Here is a 25,668-nt window from a genome sequence, read left to right as displayed (position 1 = left end):
TCAAAATGGCGTCACTTTGGAGACAGCATTCTTCTTTGCTTCTCTTGAGCTTTTCCTCCTGGAACAAATACAGCAAACATCATAAATCAAAACAAAATGGGAAAGGGCACAGAGAAGACGGATATCCCTGCTTTCATTAGAGCAACTGCATCCTTTACCCATCAGCTTTGGGAAAAGCCACAGTTCTTCACAAAGATTGAAATAAATCTTGTGAATGAAAGACTGAACCCCCAGAAACCTCTGTAAACCAGCTCTGATTCCTCCTACTTTTGTTATCATGATGTTCTCAAATGGGTTTGAGAGAGTGCATGAGAAGCACACCAAAGTTTTAAAATCCTTCCCCTTTCTTTTTATGATTTTATTGATGATTCCATTCTTCTCTGACATGAACATTTTATTCCTAGTAGAACCAATATTGTCTGAATTACGCAGCAAACACAAGAGTCCGTCCCTCAGATACATTGTCATGGGTGGCAGGTTCTTCAGTCTTGTATATAATCTGTGAATTAGGTAGTGACTGTCACATCCCGGTCTCTAAAGATTGTTAGTTTTAGAAAGCTTACCAGCACTCACTGGTCTAAAGGATGAAAAGCCATTTATATTTGTGTGTTATTGTGAAATATCTTCCAGGATATGAGCTTCATAATGGGGCAAAGTACACATAAGGTACATGAACTTTGTTTCATAATGTGTCAGAGTAAAACAGAGGATACATGAACTTGTCATATTTATCGTTAAATCTTCTATCACCACCTGGTCAGAACCAGTTCTTACAATGTAGAGTTTCCAGGTACATATGAAATCCTTATACAGAGGGATGTACAAAAGGTCCCTCTGCCAGCGCCAATAACCCTATGTGGAAAAGCATAGCTGTCAGCTTGTCAAGGAGAGACTGACCCTGAATTCCCATTCACCTTCCTCATCACAGACCATTGACACACAAATCCCCTACGGGGAAGGTAGAGGTGTTACTCACTCATTTTCCACATCCTGGATGGAGTCAGGCAGAGGCTGATTCTTGGTCTCAGGAAGGAGAAGGGCAATGAGGCCAGTGATGATGGGGAAGACTCCATAGATGATCCAGGGCAAGGAAGCAGAGTAGATGGTGAAGATCATAAACAGAGGAGATATGGCTGCCCCAGCACTGCCAGCAATTCCAGCGACTCCTAGACCCGTTGCCCTTGGAGCGTAAAATATAAATCAGAAGTAATCTAGCAAGTTACATGGAATTTGTTACTTTACATCTCATTTTAAGTCAATGAGTAGTATAATTGACTTACGGATGCTGGTAACTTATTCTTGACTTTCAAATTTCTGTTTCATTTGGTGTTATCTTTTTGTCAAGGTCAGGGCATTATGACTCTTGTCTATCACTTACAATAAAGTGTGCTATGGAGGGTAAATACTACATGTCTTCTGTCACATGCGTATGTTATACTTTAGTTTTCATTTGGGCATTCATGTGGGTGGGGGTCTGGGTATAGACTACGAAACTAGAAGAATGATCATAAGAGAGGATGAGAAGGTCTTAAGGAGAGAGAGGGATTTATAGTATGCATATGACATGAAAGGAAAAGGGGGTAGCGAGGAGTGGACTGGGAACGTGAGTGGGGATGGAATGTTCTATTGAAATGCAAATTTTCTGTGCTAGTTTGAAGGCATGCAACTGATAAAAGAGTATAGGAGTATAGGAGGCAGGCCAGGGTGGAAGGAGGAGTTAGCAAGAGTGGGCAGAGATAAGAGAAGGAAGATAATGGGGAGTGAATGTCATCACACCTTCATGAAATCATAAAAAATGAAAATACACAGAATGAAAGACCTATCCAAAATAAAACATTAAAAAAGTTGCGTTTTTTTCTAGGTGGTTCCGAGTTGAACAGAAGATGCTGTTTAGTGGTTTGGATTTATCTGACAAAAATAAAATTGTGGCCATTCCTGTTATCATCACAATTGGTTGCTTAACTACCCAGCAGTTTTTCTTTGTTCTTGTCCTTTCAGGAATGGTGAATAAACTGAGAAAAATCTGCTCTGACCTTGAATCATACCTGATTACGGTGGGGACTAGCTCATTTGCATGCACAAGAGTACTCGATACACAGGCAGAAGAAATTGCTCCTCCCAATGTTGCCAAAATTATACGAAGGGTCTGCATTTCTGGGTAGAGGAAGACCAGTGACAGTCAAGTGAGACAGACAGATAAATCTGAGTGTAGAAATTTTCAGCTCCCCAACCTCAAATGGAATATAATTTTGTTGGAAGTTTGTATAGATCTAAAATACAGTGGAGCGAGACTGCAGAGAGCCATAAATTGTCAGTAGTTACAAGCTGAGGAAGGTGACCTATCTTCATATATTGATTTACAATGAAGAAAAGCTTCTGAAAAAACTGGATGTTGCCTCTTTGATATTTGCTTGAGAAGTGGAGAGCATGGTAGATGCAGAAGGAGATTACATCCACCTTTCTCTCTATGGTCTCGGCAATCTTTCATGCAGAATGTAGGACTGTCGTGGAGAAAATTATGGAGGACTATCAACTTATTCATATACACGCCGTGTTTAAATTATGGCATATGGACAATATCACAGAAGAGTGGAAGGACAGAAAGTCTGCAGTGGGGTGCCAGCTGGGGACTAGCTTGATTTGGAATAGTGTCTGAGGACTCAAGGATAAGTACTCTTGCTAGCAAAAGTGTCCAAGCTGGAAAACCATTCATATGGTCAATTTCCACCCCACAACTATCCGTATTCCAGGTTCCAATGGATCTGATGTCCTCTTCTGGTCTCCGTGGGCACCAGGCACACATCTGGTGCACATATATGCATGCAGGCAAAACTCATACACATAAAATAAGATAAGATAACTAAATTTAAAAAAGGCTCAGAAATTGAGAACATGGGAAGAGGGGGGAGGGAGCTACGAGAATGAGAAGGGAAGAAAAGGAAGGATGCAGAGGTCACGAGGGAGCAGAAAGGTTGAGTCAGGTGTAGATTAGAAGAAAGGATATGTGATAGGTAGGGTTTTAGTTGGGGGGGTGGAAGGGGGAAGGGAGGGAGAAGGGAACTGGGATTGTCGTGTAATTCAATCTTGTTTCTAATTCAAATTAAAAAAGTAAAAAAAAAAAAGGCTCAGGAAAACTTTACACACTGAAGTGTTTCTTGAGGTAAGGAAGAAAACCGACATCACTGCTAACATTCAGGCATCACCACTGCTGTTTGGGGACTTTATGGAACGTGCTAGAGTCCTGGGTTTCAGCAAAGCTTGGCTATCACTTGGCTACTTTCTCCTGACATACACCCATTTAACTCAATGAAATCAACTTTAACAGTCCTGTGGCTTAGCCCATTCCTACTTCTTTCCCCTTCTTTTGAGGTTCTTTTCTTGAGACAACTCTCCAATCTAGGGTTGGATTCATGGTGATATGATGTGAGAATTATGAATAGATACACACAGTCCAGGAAATAAATTGTCACTGAAGCTAAAGCAATGCGAACTGTAGGACAGAGGAAGTAACTGTGTGTTTTGATCAGAACTATAAGGCTTTAACCTACATAATTGCTATGAGAATTATAATTCACCAGTGACTGATCCATTGTTGACCTAAACACATTTGGGAATAAATGTATCAGGCACTTCTTGCATGCAATAAAGACAAATATCTGAACCAAATTTTACTGAAATTTTGGCTGTTATCCCAATATATTAATAGAACAATGTATTCTAAATGCTTGGACTGCTTGCAGCAAATCCAGAGGGTGCCCTTTCCCCCAATTTCTTATAGGTAGGATCTGACATATCTGGAGAAAAGGATGGGGGTATTTTCTGTGCTCATCCTGTATTCTATTCTCACCTTGAGACAAAAATATGGTGGAGAGAATGAAGATTCCCAACAGAGACAGGAAAATCAGTTGGGTTATTCTGCGCCCCATGTGGTTCATTGAAAAATTTCCAAGAGCATTGGCTGGAATGGCTATCACACCATAGAGACACTGGAGCAGGAACACATTGCTGCTCAGGTGCTGCAGGTGGATAAACATGCCCATAATAGGTATCAATGACATAAATCTGTATCGAACAAAGAGAAAAGCTGTGTTATAAGGTTTGGAGTGGTTGCTCAACACATGGTGGCACAGTTATCTCAGGCAGCTCCTTTTAGTTGTTAAAATATTGAGGCAAATGTTTTCTGGAAAATTTACACGTGGGAAATAATTTTGTAATCACAAAACATTCTATGATGAAGGAAACATATCATCAATCTTAAATTTTGTTTTTAAGGGGTGAGGGAATTCTTGCGATACAAGCTGGGTCCATCCAGGGTTTTCAAGTTTTTCTTATATCTTGATATGAATGAAAGTTCTAGCTTTACATCTTTATTTAGCTACTGATATGTACACAGTTATGTAGTTGATGTTTGAAGTTTTATGTCCTTTGAAATGAAAACAGACAAACGATGAAGCTTAGGTTCTAAGTTTTTCCATGACTGAAGTTCTGAGCAACAGTTTCTGGTAATGAACTTGTCAGAGTGATTGGATAAACACTGTATTAGTATAATCCAAATCCTTTGGATTCCCCAAATATAAAAATGTCTCATCATTTATCTTCAACTCTGTTAATAAGAAGATTCATGTCTACACTATTTTTTGAGACAGGGTTTTGATATGTAGCTTTGGCTGGCCTTGAACTCTGTATGTAGACCAGGCTGGTTTCAAACGCATAGAGTTCTGCCTACATCTGCCTCCTGAGTGTGGGATTAAAAGCACAAGCCACCACAACACCATTTTCAGAGTATCTGTGTGAAGCCCACCTCATAAGGCACAGGATGCAGATGCGCTTACGTAGGCTGGGTGTACGGAACAAGTCCAACACGGAATGTTTTGTCTGTGCTGCTTCCAGTTCCTCTTTCATGGCGTTTCTCACAACCTTCAAACAACATCAGCAAACCGTTGTCACAAAATGATAAACGTTGTGAGGCATGCTGGTAACCTATAGAAGATTAGGCCGCTAACTACTGTTTCTGTCTAGTGAACAGTATATAGACATCAAGAAAATACTGGCAGGCATAGAAGGGATGAGAAATGTGAGCCCAGGAGTGAAAGGAAACTCAGGCATTTCTGTTGTGGGAATTTGGTCCCATAATGGTATTGGGGACAAGGGCTTGGCCCAATGGGTGTGGTCTTCTCTGGAGGCACGTGACCCAATAACATTCAGAGAGAAGAGGATAATAGGATCCACAAGGTCTTGGGTGTAGGCGAATTGGCGGTGAGCCATTTGGGAAAGGGGTTATTGCACAGTGACAAAGAGCTGGCTCCCCAGCCGGAAGGGCAGAGAGGCTGGTGATACAACCCAGATTCCTCCTTCTGCTTGTAATCACCATGCACGGACTTGATATTAATAAATGGTAAAACAATTGCCAGGATTCCCGAATTACATTTCTACAGTGAGGATATGTTAAACAGGAGACTATAGTTGGGTGTAGATTATTGAAAGGTAGGTATAGGTTAGAGATACAGATTAGGAAGGAAAACAAGTGAAGAGTTATTTAGAGTACGGTCCCAAATTCCACATACAGCAGATGAATTTGCATGACATGGCATCTGAGCTTGATGCTCCACTGATAACTTAAAAATGTTTTTTGAAATAAAAATACAATTACATGATTTCATCCTTTCTTTTCCTCCCTCCATCCCATCCTATGCAACCCACCCTGCTCTCTCTCAAATATATGGCTTCTATTTCTTTAATTACTGCTACACACACACACACACACACACACACACACACACACACACACACCTCTAAATAAATGAATATGATCTGCTTAGTCTGTATAATGTTATTTGTGTATATATGATTCCAGGAATGATAACTTGGCACTAGAAAACCAATTTCTGCCTCTTCCCTAGGGAATGCTCTTGCTCTCAGCATTCCCTTAGTTGCTGCAATTTTTTCTTTGTGGTTGAGGCTCCATGGAATTTTCCCTTTCCATTGGCAGAAAGGCTGTAAGAGCAAGAGGACCAGAAAATTTGCCATGAGATTTTTGTCTTTTAGATATGTCAGAGAAACTACATGCATGAAGTTTCATCAATGTGGTTGCTCTAACAAAATATGAACAAGGGTGACACAATATACATGCTAACTCAGAAGCGCAAAGCCATTGATTTTTTAATGATTGAAAAAATAAGACTAATAAACTCCTAGTCATGTTAATGAAAAGAAAGAGATAAAGTCTGAATTAATAAAGTTAGAGATAAAAAGACACTAAACAAATGCTATAAAACAGAAAATCATAAAGACACAACATAAAACCAATATATCACCAAATTATAGAATATTAAAAATAGGGGCGTTGGTAGACCATTGCATGAATTTTAATCCCAGCACTCGGGAGGCAGAGGCAGGAGGATCTCTGTGAGTTCGAGGCCAGCCTGGTCTCCAGAGCGAGTGCCAGGATAGGCTCCAAAGCTACACAGAGAAACCCTGTCTCAAAAAACAAACAAAAAATAGATGAACTTATAGATGCATATTGCCTAACAAAATTAAAGCAAGATAAAATGAATAGTTTAAACAGATACATAAACTGCCAAGATTCAATGGAGTCACTGTAGAATTCCCAATATTCAAAGAAAAACTGACACCAACATTGTTCAAATTATTCCACAAAATAGAAGAGAAAGAAAGGCTCAACATCTTTTTTTTTTTTTTTTTAATGAAGCCAGTATGACCCTTATGCCAAAAGTGTCTCTACAAAACAAAACGTTTTAATTCTGGCAAATAAAATTTTGAAAAACCATCGTGTTCAAGTTGACTTCAGAGATTCAGTTCCAACATAGGTAAACTAATAAATGTAATCAATTACATAAATGGACTCAAGACAGAAATCACGTAGCTATCTTAATAGATGCAGAAAAACATTCAATAAAACCCACCATCCCTTCAGGATGGAAAGGTAGCAGCGGCTAGGAATGGATGGGCTGTACCTCGACATAGTAAAGGTTACAAGTTACAAACCTGCAGATGACTCTGTTGGTTTCTTTTCTGTCATTATGATAAATACCCCGACAACTCAAGAGAGATTATGTTCTCTCAGAGGGTCAGAAACCTTCATGGTAAGGAAGACATGGTATAAATCAGGGGAGGCATGAGCAGGAAACTGGATGAGCCTACTGTACCTGGACACAGGAAGCAAAGACAGAGCAGCCAGTGTGACCAATCTCTAAAGTCTCAAAGGCCACCACCAGTGGCTCACTTCCTTCACCTACATGTTTCATAACCTTCATGAATATCGCCACCAGCTGGGGATCAAGTATCGGGCCACAAGGACCTATAGGGGCATTTTGTATTGAAACCACAACAACTTGCCCCTTGCTCCCACAAGCTTATGACCAGCTTCATGATGCAAAATTCATTTACTACGACTTCAAAAATCCCCATAGTCTTTAACAGTCCCAACATTGTTCAACAGTTTAAAGCTTCTTCTGGGACTCCAGGCAATCCCTTACCTGTGGCCACCTGCAGAAACAAAAACATTACATACCAGCATAATAGCACACGGTATGTATTTCCATTCCAAAAGATAAGAATGGGGGCATAGTGAGGAAATAATTGACCAAAACAGGACCAAACCCAGCAGGAAAGTCCTATAGCTCCATGTCCAATGTCTGGGACTTTACTTTTAAAGGGGTTAGATATCTCCAGCTATATAATTTTTGTCACACATAACTTCTATCTTAAGTTCCACTCAGTGCATGTGGCTTTTGTTGGTAACCATCCCACAGTTCAGATACAGTCACCTCAATTTAGTTTCACCTCCACAAATTCATGCAACGGTCTGTCTCAGTGACTCCAACTCTGCCACATAATTGTCTGGCTTCCTCTAATACCTATAACTGTGGAACAAAACTCCATGAACTATTCTATCTTACATTCTTAACACTTGCAGAGTCAACACTATGTGGGTCATGCTGCCAAGTACTGTTACCAGCTAAGGATGAACCCTGGCCTTCTCCAAGTACTGTTACCAGCTAAGGATGAACCCTGGCCTTCTCCAAGTACTGTTACCAGCTAAGGATGAACCCTGGCCTTCTTGGACCACATTTGTTTCTGCATCCTTATGTTCATCTCAGGGAAATAGATTACTAGGTAGTTGCTTTTAAGGAACAGGGAATCCTATCAACTGTGTCATCAGCTCATGCTTTGCATTTTTAAATAAGTTTGAATTTTCTCAAGTGGGAGTCTATGATATGTAGGGTCTTGCCCCCAGGGCAGATACAACAGGGTGTTGCTGAACAATCTTGGCTTCTTTTTCAGAACATGCATTCGTTGCAAAGTTTAAGTTTCTTGATTTCTTTGCTTCTTGGCAAACTTCTCATTTTTTCTTTTTTTTCCCACTGTAGACCCACTGTAATGCAGTAAAGACTAGTCATACAATATTCTGGAATGGTCTCCTGTTTTAAAATTTTTTCCATCAAATACACTCATTCATTATCTTTAAGTTTCATTTAACACAAATTCTCAGGATATGGGCAGAATGAAGCCAGTCTTGGCAAAATTAATCACATGAATGGCAATTATCCTCTTTCTGAATATAGTTATTGTCCACTTCTGAAAACTCATGAGTCTGACTCCACTGTCCATGTGTCTTTCAACATTCTTGTTTCTCAAGTCCCACCAGAATGGCCGGTTGATCTCCTCGTACTATTTTCTGTATCACTTACTTTTCCTGTTGCTCTGACAAGACACTCTGACAAAATAAAGGTAAGACAATCGGGTTATCTCGACTCAGTTTGAGGGTATGATCTTTTATGATGGGAAAATCACGGCAGCAGGAAATTGCCAAGGCATCTATCTGATCATACCTCATCTGCACGTGAGAAGCAGAGAGTAATGACTGTGCGTGCTCAGCTGGATTCCTTCATTTTATGTAACTGGGGACCCAAGTCCTAGGAAATGTTGCTGCCAGTATTTGGATGTTCTCCTGCTTCAGTTAAACTAATGGAGATAATCCCAAGATCAATTATTCCAAGAGGCTAACCTAATCAAAATTGTCAAACACAGGTATGTTTGGGAACTTATCTCCTAGGATATTCTAGAGATTTTCAAGTTTACAATCAATACTAACAATCACACAATTCCATCTAAATTTCCTGACAGAACTAATGCTAAGGACCTACTACTAAGTACACTATTTGCTTTGGTTGCAGGATGTAGAGAAATCAAGGTAGAACCAATCTGGAAACCCTGCTGGCAAGCTTTCAGCGTTAGAAGGTACTATGTATGTTACTCTGGAGAGATGTCATAATTCTACTCAGCTGAGGACTTTTGGGCTGCATGACTGATCCTTGTTTGGCAAATTGTACTCACAGTGGACCAGTGGTATCACTGTTAAAGTGGTAACCAGTATTTGAGGTCTGCCCACAGGAGGGAATTTACATTGGCGCTTTAAACTCCATCAAAACCCGGTAACTATAGATGTCACAGTCCTTAGGGTGGAACCTACTATAGTCATTTTGCTAGATAGAGATGGTATTCCAATTGAATTGCCTTCCAAATATTTTTGTTAATTTCTCTAGATTAACGCTTTGGTTAGGGAAGCTTCTTTTTCTGTAGTTGGTGACAATTACTGATCAATGTGCTGAGAATAAGCTACTCAGCCATAAATGGGATATCTATATACATCTTCCAAAGTTCACAGAACATTGTGAAAGTGGGGAAAGAGAGAAGGAAAGAGCAGTGGAAAGGGTAGAGTGATGCATAGTCTTGTCTTCTGGTCTTGGCATGGCCAAGATTTTAAACTGCAAGGGGTTGGGCCCAGCAACTTCCATGATGGCGAGTAGAGGAGTTGATGAAACCCTGCTGTGGTGATATATTATTTATGATTTATTAAAGCTTGCCTGAGGATTCAGAAAAGCAAAGTCACCCTCAAGCTATAGAGATCAGGCAGTGGTGATACACACCTTTAATCCCAGCAGCCAGAAGCTAGGAGGTGGTGGTGGTGGGGGTACACACCTTTAATCCTAGGACTCAGGATTAAGAGGTAGACAGATCTCTGTGAGTTCAAGGCCACCAAGGGGTGCATGAGATTGAATCAGTCTAAAAGAGTAACAGATCAAATGCCTTTAGTCCCAGAACTAGAGAGGTATAAAACATAGAAGCAGGGACTTCAGTAGCCAGTAGGTGGTACTCATTCAGTCTCCAGCCATGCTGAGGAGAGATTATGGTCTAAGGCTTAGCCTCTGACCTGGTCAGAGCTCGTGGAGACAGGATCAGCCCATTCAGCCTGAGGTAGAGGTATAAAGCTAGTGGCTGGCTGCTTTGCTTTTCTGAACTTCAGCTTAAAGTTTGAACCCCAATACCAGTCTCTGTGTCTTTTATTTATTCGTGTTACACCCTGCCTGTCCTGGAGGATTTATAGGAAGTTAGCTACTGCTAATTAGGAAAGGCTCATAAATCCTTCCTGAGGATGCATAGGGAGTTCATCAGTTAATGGTTGCTGGGAGAAGAAAAGCCATTTTCTTCAGTGGTGTAGCTATGTGTTGTTGCCCAAGCTATTGTAATTAAATCTTCACAGTTCAAAATGTTTCTGTAAGAAACTTGAATTAAAATGTTTGTTTAGAAATAGAGAGAGACACAGAGAGATATTAGAGTAGAAGCAGGACTAATTGGAAAGAGGAAGGAATCAGCAGAATTGTGAGGGGATGAAAATGGAGTTGGCACGATGAAAAATGACAAACATACACTATGTACATGTATGAAGCTGTCAAAATGAAAACCAATACAACATATAACCAATATATTCCAATAAAAAGTAAAAAAAATGAAATCCCATGAAGAAGGTTCTAAAAATTGAATTTGCCCTAGTTTGCTTTTTATTGCTGTGATAAAAACCATAACCAAAAGCAACTTGGGAAGGAAAAGGTTAATTTCATCTCATAGCTTACAGTATACCATGGTGGGAGGTCAGGGTGGGAACTGGAGGCAGGAACTTGGAAAAGAAAAGGTCATGAGGAATGCTGCTTACTGGCTGGCTCTCTTTGGTTCTCTCAGCTTGCTTGTGACACTCCCACAGAGGGCTACATCCTCCCACACCAATCACTGATCAAGAAAAGGCCCTATAGATGTACCTACAGGCCAATCTGATGGAGGCATTTTCTCACTGCAGAGTTCCTCTTCCCAGATGACCTTAGCTTGTATTGACAAAAAAAAAAAAAAAAAAAGTAAGCAGCACAGAATTCAAGAAACAAAATGAAACAGATGTGATTTTAATTTTTCTTTTTTCTTTTTCAAGACAGGGTTTCTCTGCATAGTCCTGGTCATTCTGGAACTCGCTCTATAGACCAGGTTAGCCTCAAACTCAGAGATTCTCCTGCCTCTGCCTCCCAAGTGCTGGGGTTAAAGGCATGTGCCACCACTGCCACTGTGATTTTAATTCTGTTTGAATGAAACATCCTTATGAAGTGTTTTAGTGACCACACATTGCATCTCAGGCACTAACATGAGTACATGTCAAACTTGTGTTTTCTTGCGTCATAATAAGCTCCCATTATGCTCACCTCCATGGTTAGGACATCTCTAGAACTCTGCTTTCCATTCTTGCATGCAGCCCTTTGAAGCTCCTTTAAGCCCTTCTGGGGTTTGTTGGTCATAATCAGCCACCGAGCTGACTCTGACAGCCACCTACTCAAAATGATGGAAGTGAGTCAATTCTCAAGCAGTCATTTCAAAACCACATTTATCCTTGAACAATTATATTCTTTGATTTAATACCTACCACTTATTATATTAATAAATATAATCTTACACTGTCCAGACCTACACTAGAAAAATGGAAAATGACTAGTGTATATATTATACTTCCAGAATGCAGGCCTGGAGTTATGTTAGCCTGCTCACTCTTACTTAAATATGTATTTATATGAAGTTCACAGAACTGCAACATGAAGGATACTTGTATATAGACATTTTCCAAATTCCTTGTTAAGGTGAACATTTATTCTTACTTCGTTCTTTTCCTAAAATACGAACCACTGGATAAATTCTGTACACTAATTCTATCATCCAAAGTGTAACCATTTATACGCCTAGCAACTACTGCTTTCTGGCCACAAAAACAAGTCAACTCTACCTTCATTGCTAATCCATAAACCGGGGACAGAAGTTCTATAATTTTTTTTCTGTTTTCCTTTGAGACAGGGTTTTTCTGTGTAGCCTTGACCGCCCTGGTACTCAATTTGTAGACCAGGTTGGCCTCAAGCTTGAAGAGATCCTCCTGCCTCTGCCTCCCAAGTGCTTGGATTAAAGGTGTGTGCCACCACTACCCAGGTATAGCAGCATCACAATTTTGATGGCTATGCTGTGAGGATAAAATGATTTGGAAGAGCCTGCTAGAGAGTTCTCCCTCTTTTCTGTGTGGATTGTGGATTCATCTCACTATGTTAGTCTATAAACTTTTAATGGTCTTTCCAGATCAAACATGCCTCCTTTGTTGATAGCAGCATAGCACGTCTTAATTCTCTTTTTAAAATGGAAAACAAAGAATCCAAAGAGCCAGTGAGAGAAGTAAGTCATTCTGCCTACAGCTTTAAAGTGGAGAAGCCATGATTTTCCTTCATTGAACAGTTGTGAAGATAAACTTACTTTATATGCCTTTTATTAATATCAAAGTTACCATAATTTTCAAAGCATATTTTTGCTTGCAAAATCACTCATAGAAATACAAACCACAACAGAGACAATATGATCTTGAAATGTTGTGTGTTTTACCCAGCTATTAAACAAAAACGCAGAACCAACAGGTAAACAGAATTTTCAAATAAAGAATGAGTATTTGTCAGAAAATGAGGGTCTTTTGCTATACATATGTATGATTATGATTTTATAAAACTACTTATTACTTATCTTGAATTCAGCCTCTGCAGTTTTATCTGACAGAGCTGCTTGTCCTTATGTCACATAAGTACAAAGAGGAGTGCACATTCCTGCTTTGTGTAGACCAAACACAAATGCATTTCTTATGTCCTGATTCCATGTACATGGTCATCCCTGGATTCTATAACAGAAGAGGAAAGAAATCTCATACCTTGCGGGAATAAGGAAGAAGAACATTGGTATAGCCATTGCCAGCTGGAGGTGATGCCAGTTTCGAATAGCGAAAGCCAGGCTTCCCAATATTACCTGTCCAATACCCCCAGCAGCAAATGCCAGTGTCATTACCAAACTTTGGAATTTAGGGCTTGTCCATTCTACTACTGAAAGAAAAGAAAATGAAGTTTGACTTTTAAGAAAGCTGGGAAGGACATCTAGGTCAAACCCAAAGCTTGTACAATGTCTATGAAAAGCTTTGACTTACTGAGCAAAACGCTGTTAGTCCTAATGGATGAGGAAGAAATCCCAGCCAGGAAGCGACATGAGCAGTAGATGAGGAAGTTGGGAGCGAAAGCTGCACAGGTTTCAGTGATGGTCATCTGTAGTAAAGCACCCGTGAAAACAAACTTCCTCCCAAACCTGAGCAAAAGGAAGGGTTTGGTTATGGGAACAATAAGAGTTTGCATAAACAACAAAGATAGGAAGCACCTTGAAATAATAAACGATCAAAAAATTAAAAAGGGCAGATATCCTTTACAGCAAAGAGTTTCTTTCCGACCTCTTTCTTTTTTAGATGGGTCTTACAATGTAGTCCTTGCCAGCCTGGAATTTACTATGACTCAAGGCTGGCTTCAAACTCTGAGAGATCTGCCTACCTCTGCCTTCCACGTGCTGGGATTTAATGTGTGCACCTCCACATCGGCTCTTTTTGATTTTTCTTTTTTCCTTTTTTGACTTTTCAAGACAGGGGCTTTTCTGTGTTGCCTTGGCTGTCCTGGAACTCACTCTGTAGACCAGGTTAGCCTCGAATTCATAAAGATCCGCCTGCCTCTGCTTCCCAAGTGCTGGGATTAAAGGTGTGCACCACCACCGCCTGGCTCTTCCACTAGTTTTATATGAGTTAAGCCATTTATGACAGTCTACAAACCTGGAACTTTAACACAAGTATGTCATACTAAATTATACATGTAACATACCTATTAGCTATTTATTTAATCATGGTGACAACATATCTGATGGAAGCTACTTAGGGGAAAGATTTATTTGGGCTCACAGCTTCTGAGGGTGCCATCCTCCATAGTGAGAATCAATGGTGTCAGCAACAGGAGACAGAGTTCCTCCCTTGGAGTCCAAACCAATTATAATTCACATGGAAACCAAAGTGTGTACCTCCTTCAACACAACCACAAGCAACCCAATTCTGCCAATCGAGTCCCACACTCTAAAGTCTCATAACTTTCCAAAGATTGACCCTCAGCTATGGAACAAAGTATTCAAATACACACACCTATGGCTCAAAAGATTTAAATTTAAAAGAGAATATATTAAATGAGAATGAATCACTTTCATACAAGTGCTTATATACAATCTTTTGATTATTGATTCTACAGAATCTATTGATTATTCCTATGAAGGAAGGTTTTTGCATTCAGTGTCTTAGAATTTACATTCTTGGATTTGTATATTGATATTTACATAACATATCTTTCAAAAAGCCCTTCTTTCCCACTGTCCTCCTTCTTATACTCCCACAATGCATATTTTTGGCCAGCTTGCTGTTGTCTCATAAGTTCATTGAATGCTAGTAATTTGTAAATCTATCTTCTGACTTCTTAATTTTGTCGGTTTTACTGTTCTGTTTCTCTTCTCTAATTCATTATTGTATTAGTGTTATCTTCTACTAAATGTCTGTAGGAAAAATTTTGATTTCTTGCATTTTTAAAATCCAGATTTCTATTTTGTTCTTTTATGTACTTTCTATTACTGATGTACCTGTACACTAGTTTCCTAATTGTCATTAATACTTTGCCCATGTTCTATTTTCATCCTTTTTTATATATTTAAGATATGTCTTTTAAAGTATCTATCTAGTAAATCTCCCACAGAAACCATTCCTAGTGTGTTTCATTTTGAATAGGCTATACTTCTTTTTTGTTTTCATATTTATTACTTTATTATTCTTGGAAAAATTCATATTTGATTGTTGTAATGTGGAAATTTGGAATTCAGATTCTTACTTTTGCAAAGAATGTTCTTTCTTTATTTTTGAAGTATAGTGGCCTGGAACTTTTATGACTTTACCAAAATGTTGCAAAGACAGTTCCTTTGTCCTGTGTTGTCACTGAAGTCTTAAATTTCTTTATAACATGCTGTCTAAAGTTTTTATGCATATTTCTTGGAATGCCTGGACAGCTTCAAATTTTGGTGGTAGACTGGCATTTGGCAGGATACTCCATGAGGATGAAACTTACCTTTCTCTAATATTAGAACTAGTTTGATGTATAAGCTTAAGATCTCCATGTTGTTTAAGGATGTGTAGCACCACTAGTTATACAATACTGTTCTATTTTCACACATGTCTGCTGGATGAATTAAAAATAGGATGATAGAGTAAATGCAACCATATCAGAAAAATACCCAATGTGAAAAGGCTAAAAATCTCAATGAAAAAAATAGAGATAATGAGAATGAATTAAAGATAAAGACCTAGGTGTGAACTGGTTCTGTGAATAGATGAAATAATATTGTCAATTAACATATTCTATTCAAGAAAGAGATGGTTGAAGAGGCTATATTCATATTGGACAGAAATACATTCTAGAAGAACTATTTATCATAGTTCTGTGGTATCCATCTGTAATTCTATAACTTGGTAAACTGAGGCAACAGGATCATGATTTGAATGTTACTCTAGCACACAAAGAATTTGAGGCCAGTGTGGATTAGTAAGACATTATTAGGAGTTTTGTTTGCAATAGTCTTGTTTCTCATGCTGCCAAGGTATAGGAATTCACAGCAGTCCAGGCAGAACAATCAGTCATAGTTTATTTTTCATCAGGAGAGTGAGCAAGAGCACAAAGTCTACTCCAGAGTAGACAGCCAAATGAGCTAAGTGACAACAAAGCTTTCCTCTAATATCTGAGTTTGTACATCTGTGTCTATCAGATGTATTCCCCTTGTCACTTTCTAGTGTTCTCAATTCCCCCAATAAACAGACACACAACTAGCATACTGGATTAGAAAATAGGATGTATCTTTTTGCTGTTCCCCCCAAAACACATCTTATCACCAAGGATAGACATCACTTCAGGATAAAAGGATGGGAAAAGGTATTACAAGCAAATGGATCCAAGAAACAAGCAAGTGTAGCAATTTTAATATCTGACCAAATAGATTTCAAACCAAAGTTAATCTGAAGAGATAGGGAAGGACACTATCTATTCACCAAAGGGGAAAAATCCACCAAAAGATATTGCAATTATAAATATTTATGCACCAAATACAAGGATACCCAAGTTCATAAAAGAAAAACTATTACAGTTAAAATCACATATTGACCCTCACACACTGATAGCAGGTGACTACAATAACCCACTTGCACCAATAAACAGGGAATCCAAACAAAAACTAAACAGAGAAATGTAGTTAAAAGCTATAATTAATCAAATGGATATCTATAGAACATTTTACTCCAAAAAGAACTTTACAAACTCATGGAAACTGAACAAGTCACCACTGAATGAAAGAATGAATGAATGAATGGGTCAAGACAGAAATCAGTGAGGACACTGTTAGCACAGGCACTAAGAACTACAATTAATAAATGGGACCTCATGAAACTAAAAAGTTTCAGTATAGCAAAGGATACCGCCATTCATGTAAAGTAGCAGCTTACATAATAGAAAAAACTCTATCAATTACACATTTGATAGAGGATTAATATCAAAATATATAAAGAACTAAAAAAACTGAACACCAACAAACAGAAACCCAATTAAAAATGGGGTACAGAACTAAGCAGAGAGTTCTCAAAACTCAAAGCACATTATGGCTAAGAAACAAAAGAAACGTTCAACATCCTTAGGCATCAGGAAAATGAAAATCAAAATTATTTTGGAATTTTACCTTACACCAGTCAGAATGGCCAAGATCAGCAAGCAGCTCATGCTGGAGAGGATGAAGAGTAAAGGGAGAACGCTCATGCATTGCTGGTGAGACTGCAAATTTGTACAGTCACAGTGGGAATCAGTGTGGTAGTTCCTTGGGAAGCTGGGAACAGAATTACCTCAAAATACAGCTATACCACTCTGGGGTATATACCCAAAGGACTCTACATCCTACTACAGAGATACTTGCTCACCCATGTTCATTGCTGCTCTGTTCATAATAGCCATAAATTGGAAACAGCCTAGATGCCCATCAGCTGAAGAACAGATAAAGAAAATGTGGTACATTTATACAATGTACTACTATTTAGCTGCTAAGAAAAATGAAATTATAAAATTCTAGGTAAATGGATGGAGCTAGAAAACAAAATCCCAAGTAAAGTAACCAAGACCCAAAGAGACAAATAGTGTATATTTTCTTTTATGAGTGTGTGTCTAAGTTAATGTTCTATTGCTGTGAAGAGATGTTGTGACAACAGCAACTCTTTTTTGTTAGTTTTTTATTTTTCATATATTTGAATTATAAACAAGATTGAATTACATGACAATTCCAGTTCCCTTCTCCCTCCCTTGCTCCCCTACCACCCCCCAACTAAAATCCTACCTATCATATGTCCTTTCTTCTAATCTACACCTGACTCAATCTTTCTGCTCCCTCATGACCTCTGCATCCTTCCTTTTCTTCCCTTCTCACTCTCGTAGTTTCCTCCCCCCTCTTCCCATGTTCTCAATTTGCTCAGGGCATGGTGACCCTTTCCCCTTCTCCAGGGGACAAAGTTTGTCTCTTTTTAGGGTCCTCCTTGTTTGCCAGTTTCTCTGGCAGTGTGGATTGTAGGCTGGTAATCCCTTACTCTATGTCTAAAATCCACATATGAGTGAGTACATATCATGTTTGTCTTTTTGTGATTGGGTTACCTCGCTCAGAATGGTTTCTTCGAGTTCCATCCATTTTCCTGCAAATTTCAAGATTCCATTGTTTTTTTTTCTGCTGAGTAGTACTTCATTGTGTAAATATACCATATTTTCTCCATCCATTCTTCGGTTGAGGGGCATCTAGGCTGCTTCCAGTTTCTGGCTATTACAGATAGTGGACAACAGCAACTCTTATAAAAGAAAACATTTAATTGGGGCTTGCTTACAGGTTCAAAGGTTTAGTCCATTATCATCATGGTGGGAAGCGTGGTGGCCTGCAGGTAGACATTATGCTGGAGAGATAGCTGAAAGTTTAACATTGGATTGGAAGAGTGATAGGCACTGGTCCTCACTTGAGCATTTGAAACCTCAAAACTCACCTCCAGTGACACACTTCCTCCAATAAAGACTACTCATATTCCAACAAGGCAACGCCTACTTATAGTGCTACCAAACATTCAAATCTATGACCCCATGGAGACCATTCATATTCTAACCACAATGTGGATGTTAGCTTTCAAGATTTTTCATGTGTATGACAATCTCAGTAACCACAGAGTACATAGTAAGGACTAGGGAGGAAGGCAAAATAGGATATATTGTTATGGAGAGACAAAAGGCAAATTGTAATAGGAGGATTAAAGAGAGAAAGTGAGGAGAGAGAAAGGCAAAGGAGGGATTACGGGGAAAGACAACCAACACTAAAGGGCATTTGAAAAACCATATGGAACCCTATGTTCTCAAAAACCAAGGAAAATGTCCAAAGTCAAGAAGGGGTTACATTTTGTTGAGTATTGGCAAAAGGATCCCATGGAAACCCCCAAACATCACAGACTATTGCCAAGGTTATTGGTTACTCTCCACAACCCGATGGTAAGACCCTATGTGTTACTGAAGGCTACACTTACATATGTCAGTGAACATGGAGAAGTCAAAGCAGTGCCTAACTAGAAAGTTCACCCCTATGGATTACCATTCATAGTACTAGAAGGTTCTCTGGATGTTACCCAAGAAGAAAGGCAATCAGTAATAGCTCCCAGCTATAAATCCTATAATCTGTGACAATGGCCTGCCTGCAAGATGTTCTGGTGCAACAAAGACTTAAATGTTAAGGGAGTCATCAACTACTTTCTGATTGAATTTAAGGACCACTCTTGGAACCCATACCCAAGAATACTAAAGTGGCCAAGAACCCCAGACTAGGAAGGTCATGAGAACTTACTACTATTTTTCTGCTAAAGGAATATAGCAATAAAATGTTGCCTACGGGCATACTGCTAAGCCCATAGGTCAGTACATTGCTCAGTTATCATGATAGAAGGTATTTCTTGCAACAGATAGGAATTAACACAGAGACCCACAACTGGACAATGTGCAGAGAGTGAGAGACTTTGGAGCTCTCATTCCTAAATGGGATGTTTTCATCTCTTACCCTAGGGATCAGAAAACTGTGTGGAAGAGGTGCAAAGACTGTAAGACCCAGAGGGGAGGGAGGGATTTCTGTAAGAAGACTTCTTCCAGACACAAAAGGATTGATGCACATATGAACTCACCAAGACTCTCAGCATGCACAAGACATACATAGACTCAAGCCAGACAAGGTCCCAGCACTGAGAGGGGGAGGGGGACACAGGCTCTCACCTCTAATCAAGAAGCTATCTGAAATTTATACTCACATGTGTAGGAAAAGTACGTTTTTGCCAATGGAGTCTGATTGAGTATATTGGACACACTCAGGGTAGGTCCCAGGCCCAGGAGTAGTTGGCCAACACAAATAAACTTTGTTGACTTTTGATATCATTTTCATTTGTCTAGACCTTTTTTTGTCTCATTGGTCTTTTGCTTGTTTTGATTTCTGCTTTTGTGCTTTTTGGGTTTTGTTTGTGTATGTGTTTCTTGGGGTTTTTTTTGTATTCTTGTTTGTTTTAAAATGAAAGAGAGAGGAAAAAATAACCTAAAGTTGGATGGGTAGGGAAAATCTTGGAGGAATGGGGAAGGGGGCAAACATGATAAAAATATATTGTATGAAAAATTTCTTTTCAATTAAAAAAAAGAAATCCACTTTGGCAGAAGCAAAACTGAAAACAACAGGCATGGTTTTGCTGCACACCCATTGTACCTTTTACCGTATGCCCCGGGAACCCACTGTCATGCTTGAGGAATTAAAGTGTACTTTCTGTTCTCTTGTCGCCATGATTGTTTAGGGCAATGTCTGAGAAGCATGGGGTCTAGTAACCTAAACCAAGAGTGACAATGGTGTTTTCCACTAAATATTTTATTACAGTATTCAAATACGGTCAGTTCTATCTGGTGAAACATGTTTGTCTCATCCCCATAGCTACCTTCTTATCATTCTAAATCATGTTGTTTCACCTCTTCTCTAAACCGTATCTTGAATGCTACTACTTCTGTGTTCATACAATACATGGACTTTTTACACTTAACATTTCCATTTGTGTCCAGTGATCTCCAGGCTCAAAGATACATATAGAGAAATAAAATCTGCAATGACTACTTGATGAATGAATAAGCAACTCACAGATGATAAAAATATATGGAGGGAGGGAGGAAGGGAGGGAGAGAGAGAGAGAGAGAGAGAGAGAGAGAGAGAGAGAGAGAGAACTGTAAAGCACAGCCACTCACCTGTCTGATAAATAGCCACCTATGATATGTCCTAAAAAAATGCCAAACATGAATATAAATTTAGCCACTGAATGCAGTGCCTGAGATCCACACACCAGGTCCCACTGAAAGAGAAGAAAAGCAGCATGACAGCCTATCAGTGTAATTTGTTCAAAATTCTTCAACATGAGCTTCCATTTACACTGTACCAGCCGCGTCTTCCTCTACAGTTTCCATTTTTATCGTCACCTGACTTCTACCATCAAGTCTCAGCTTAAACAAACCTGTTTCTGGGAATCTTCCTGTAATTTTGTAGGTTATATTAATGGCTTGTAAATTGTGCTAAGAAGTTCTCAAATGTCTAGGCAACGGTGGTGCACACCTTTAATTCCAGCACTTGGGAGGCAGAGGCAGGCAGATATCTAAGTTTGAGGCCAGCCTCCTGGTCTACAGAGCGAGTTCCAGAACAGCCAGGGCTACACAGAGAAACCCTGTGTCAAACTCCCCCCCCAAAAAAGGAGTTTTCAAATATGACTATATAATGCAATGATTTGAGATCTTGAAGAATTTGTTGGATCATGTGTGTCAGTGCGCAATCTCCCATATGACGACTTCAGGTGTGGAGACTGGGCACTGACTTTATTTATTTATTATTTTTGGCAATATTGGTGATGAACTGTAGGGCTTTTAACATTTGGAAAGTGTGCTAGCCATTAGCCACACTCTAGTCATAAAAGAAGGTAACATTTTTGGAGGGGATAGTGTTAGAGTTTGAATCCTCCACCTCACACATGCTACACAACCACTATAGCACAGAGCCACATTCCGAGCCAACCACTGTAGTTTTGTATAGGCTTCCAGATATCTTAAACTTGAAATTAAAGCTAAATGATACTGACTTGACATATTAATGAGATTCCACATGGATTATTCGCTTAAACTGACCTGGCACAAAAATTACTTCTTAAACAATGGTCATCCCTATAATAAAAGGACAAGGAGAATAAATTTTTAACATTTTCAAAGTGATCACCAGATGCATTAAATAATAAATGCAGAAATAATTACAGTGGCTAAAAGTAAAGACTATTCTCAAAACATGTGCACTATTTAGGCTACCAGTAAAAACGCACCATGAACTCTCAGTGGGGAAAGGGACTGACTGACCTGGGACACAGTGGTGGAGAGGAAGGTGCTCCTGTCATACACCCAGCCATCCACACAGGGCTCTGTGTCTGGCTCTGTCACATTGGGGAAGGTGCCATTCAGGTGAAGGAGATGCCATTGTGGTTGGACAAATCGACGACACTTGTCTGGCCTCAGGTTGGAGTCCAGTGGGATAGAGATCCTCAGGAGGTCATCTTGGCTCAGGATCCCACTGTCATTGTCAGAAACAGTGACATTGTCAAGGATGGGGACCCAGCAGCGGTGACCAGGGATGGCTGCAGTAAAGTTCTCCAAAAGACTGTGAGGACCCACAAAGCCATTGCAGATCAGAAGGAAAGCCATCTGAAGTAACTGGAACCTCCCTAGGCTGCCAGTGTGAATAAGAAGGTCCTGAAAGGCCATCTAGGCTGAATCCCTATCTCCAACGGGAGGCGACAATGATTATATCTAGATTTCTGAAAGTTCTTTTTCACTAAGACACACTAAAAAGGTTAATCCTGAACTCTTCTCCCTGTGCGCCTCTCCTGAGTCAGGCTTAGGTAGGGACCAAGAGGGATCATCTGATGATTTGCTTTAAGTAACTGAATCTGTTAAAGATCTACTTTGTGAGAAAATCTGTCAGTGGACTGCCCTGTCAGCTGTGGACAGTGATCTTCACATCTCTGAAAACAGGTGAGTTAACTTACAATCTCATGTAGTCCTTTACAGAATCCAAAGTAAAGTGGTTTTCTTTTTCTTTCTTTCTTTTTTTTTTCTGCTTCATGGGAGTAAATATTTTGTTTAGCATTGAGTTTGTATAAAAGAATTAGTGAAAATCATTAGAGGTTAAAATTTGGAATTGAAGTGTGGTTGTCCATGTCCCTACTACAACCGGGGACTGCATGATTGTCTGTGGCTCCTGTTACCACTACCACTGAGGGCTGTGCAATGCCCATGGTCTGGTCAGCCATCTGAGACCATGGCCTAGGCATATGAGAGCTGGCTCTGCCTCTCATCTGAGAGGGAGGTCCCAGTATCCCAGAATGACAAGCTCAGGTACCATCCAGGCCCACATCCTGGGCTTCGTCGCACCCTAACACCTACCTGTTCTACGACCCGTTGGAGCATGCGAAGGGACTGGTCCTACAGAACCATAGCTGCGGTATCTCCATGACTTGAGGCAATAGCAGGATATCCAGGAGTTTTCGTGAGGATCCAGTGATGATGGTGTCCCAGAGGCCAGAGGCCTTGAGCAAGACCAATGACTCATTGCAATGGGTGGGGCTGATTAGTATACTGAGTATACTGAGTCTTAGTTAGGGTTTCTATTGCTGTGAAAAGACACCATGACCAAGGCAACTCTTATAATGGAAAACATTTAATTGGGCGGGGGTGGAGGGTGGGGTTACATTTTCAGAAGTATAGTCCATTGTCATCATGGTGTGACATGGTGGCATGCAGGCAGACATGGTACTGTGGAGCTGCTACATTTTGATATGCAGGCAACAGGACGTGTGTAGTGGTATCTTGTTTCACCAGTGGACTTGTGGTGGTGGCTGCATCCTAGGGGCGTGGCTTCAGGTGTGCAGATGTGACCCCTTATAAGAAAGAGTAGGGGTTGGCTTGCTCTCTTGGGCAGTAGTCAGAGATCTGGAAAGGCAGAGACCACATCTTCAGGAGCAGGAAGACCACGGTAGTTATTTACCATTAAGTCTGTAAATAACTATTAGTGCTTCCCTAATAAATACCTATTAATCATTTATGTGGGCCTTGTGGACTCATTTAAACCCACCTTCAATTTGCACCCCACGTGGTTTGATTCCCATGATCAGCCCGAGCAGCTGGCTGTGGCATCCACGAGCCTGAGAAGCCCTGCCAGCTTCCCTGATTTCTCTTGGTCAGACAGCCCATCTGCGTAGTTTGATGCCACACATTTAGTGCAGCTTCCCCGACCCTGCCCAGAGCAGTGTGCACTCCCCTGGCCACTGATGCTCTTGGCAACCCGCCTGTGTGGCCCATTGCGCCCCCCTCAATTTCCCGGAGCTGCCAAGGGTTTTCTTCCTGCCCCCACATGCCTCTTTTGTGCACTGCACAGCATAGTGCCCTGTGTAGAGCCGTCTCTCTGCTTTCAGGCACCCACCACTGGGCACACCCCTCCATAGTTAAAGCTCAACCAAGTACAGCTGCCTACCTCTGCTGGCCCTTCAGCACCTGCTGCACTTGCAGGTTGCTTCCTTTCCTTTCTCCGTAACAAAATTCATTCAGTTTAGGTTTGTTGTGTGTTGTTTAGAAATTACGGATTGTAATACATCAGAGACAAGTCAGATCCTCAGAGTGTCTTTGCCCCTTGATTTGCTTTAGTGGTATACCTGTGACACCTGCTGGCCAAACGTAGTTATTGCAACTTAAGGTCAACACGCAAACCAGCAAGCACAGACCTCAATCTTCCGGGATTTTACTTGAGGTAAATTACTGGATATTTTGCAATTAAAGTGAATGAATGAATGAATGAATGAATGAATGAATGAATGAATGAATGAATGAATGAATGAATGAATGAATGAATGAATGAATGAATGAATGAATGAATGAATGAATGAATGAATGAATGAAATTAACTACTCCAGGACAATGGCAGATAATGTTACTACACAGGAATTTAAAGTTTTTCCATTTCTGCTATGGATGGACTTTTAGAAGAAGCATACTACTACTAAAGTTAACGACAAGTTTTCAGATAGAACATTATTTTTGGAATGCAATCTACATGCCATCCAAATAATCTCTACAGATGAGACTATTAAATCTCTAGAATCATATGTAAATGAGGAGAACAAGAAACTGACTGATTTAATGAAATTATTGGATGTTTTTACTGTCCAGAAAGTTCAAACACTCTGAGAAACAAGGGTGAATATATTACAGGCCACATAAGGCCTTCTTAAAACTGATACACCAGGAGCTAAGGTACAAACAAAAGAGAATAAAGATTTAGCATCACCAGTGCCTTTCAGAGTCAGAGATGACTTGCCAAAGGCTATCTCATCATCATCACCTGCTATGGTCTATCCTGTTACTATTTCTGAAAAGCCAGCAAATATTGAACACCCAGAAGGCTATACTGAATGTAAATGGAGCTGATACATATGAAATATCTAAAAGATATTAAGGAAGCAGTAGTTTCTTATGGCATGCCTTCACCATATGTGAAGCAATTAGTAAAGGCATGGGCTACAAGAAATAGAATAATTCTAAATGCAAATATTGTTTTTAAGAAGATAATTGCATCAACACTAGATAAAATGCATGAACAAAATGACTAACAGACACTGCCAAAGCTAGCACACAGTTTTACAAGCATCCCCTTATCTTAACATGAAAACTTGAGAGGAGCTTTCTTCACCTTGCAGGCAAAGCTGGGCTGTTTATAAAGCTCTATTGTCAACAGTGAAACTGGATAGGTGCTTCTTACTTTCATTAATACAGGCCAGCAGACAAGATAGTCTAGGGCAGAGTTTTGTGGCTGTCCTACCATGTGTTGGCAGGTGGATCTTCCTACATTTATTCCTTGATAAGACTTTAGGGCCATCCTTTCTCAAAGAAACAAGAAGGGGAGAGGAGGAGAAAAAGGGGGGAGGAAGGGCTAGGGGGATGGGAGAGAAAGGGAAGGGAAGAGAAGGGAAGGGAAGGGAAGGTTTCCAGAAACAGCTGACTGATTGTGAAAAGCATTAATCATGCCATTTTCAATGAGATGATTTATCATACAAGAAGTAAATAAAATGCTAAACAAAACACTCTTCCTTCTATCACATACAATAGTAAAAGCAAGACTAATAAAATATCACAATTGTGTAAAATGCTCAAGAAACTATAAAACTGGGAAAACATGAGTATTGTTAGGTGACTAAAATAAGACATGTAAATTAATGTTGTTGTTGCTTTTATTAATAAACAAGAGCTTTAT

At 39.8% G+C, this 25,668-nt stretch overlaps 1 protein-coding gene across 2 annotated transcripts; it reads right to left on the bottom strand.

Moving 5' to 3' along the window:
* LOC100773204 (solute carrier family 22 member 19) lies at positions 1-22,127 on the bottom strand. Of its 2 annotated transcripts, XM_035443113.1 has the most exons (11): positions 21,726-22,127; positions 20,580-20,683; positions 13,343-13,497; positions 13,073-13,241; positions 11,547-11,670; positions 4,802-4,917; positions 3,848-4,062; positions 2,046-2,154; positions 977-1,180; positions 249-251; positions 1-55 (listed from the first exon to the last, which is right to left on the bottom strand). In XM_035443113.1, the coding sequence occupies exons 1-11, from the start codon at positions 22,125-22,127 to the stop codon at positions 1-3; spliced, it is 1,656 nt and encodes a 551-aa protein (XP_035299004.1). The 2 variants fall into 2 exon arrangements, with proteins under 2 accessions (XP_035299004.1, XP_027264184.1); XM_027408383.2 differs by lacking the exon at positions 249-251 and having other exon boundaries at positions 1-58.
* Positions 22,128-25,668: the final 3,541 nt, after the last annotated feature.

The sequence above is a fragment of the Cricetulus griseus genome, chromosome 3, assembly GCF_003668045.3.
Source record: "Cricetulus griseus strain 17A/GY chromosome 3, alternate assembly CriGri-PICRH-1.0, whole genome shotgun sequence".
Classification (NCBI taxonomy): domain Eukaryota; kingdom Metazoa; phylum Chordata; class Mammalia; order Rodentia; family Cricetidae; genus Cricetulus; species Cricetulus griseus.
The sequence above is the reverse complement of the archived record's forward strand: the minus strand, read 5'-3'. Positions and strand labels throughout refer to the sequence as shown.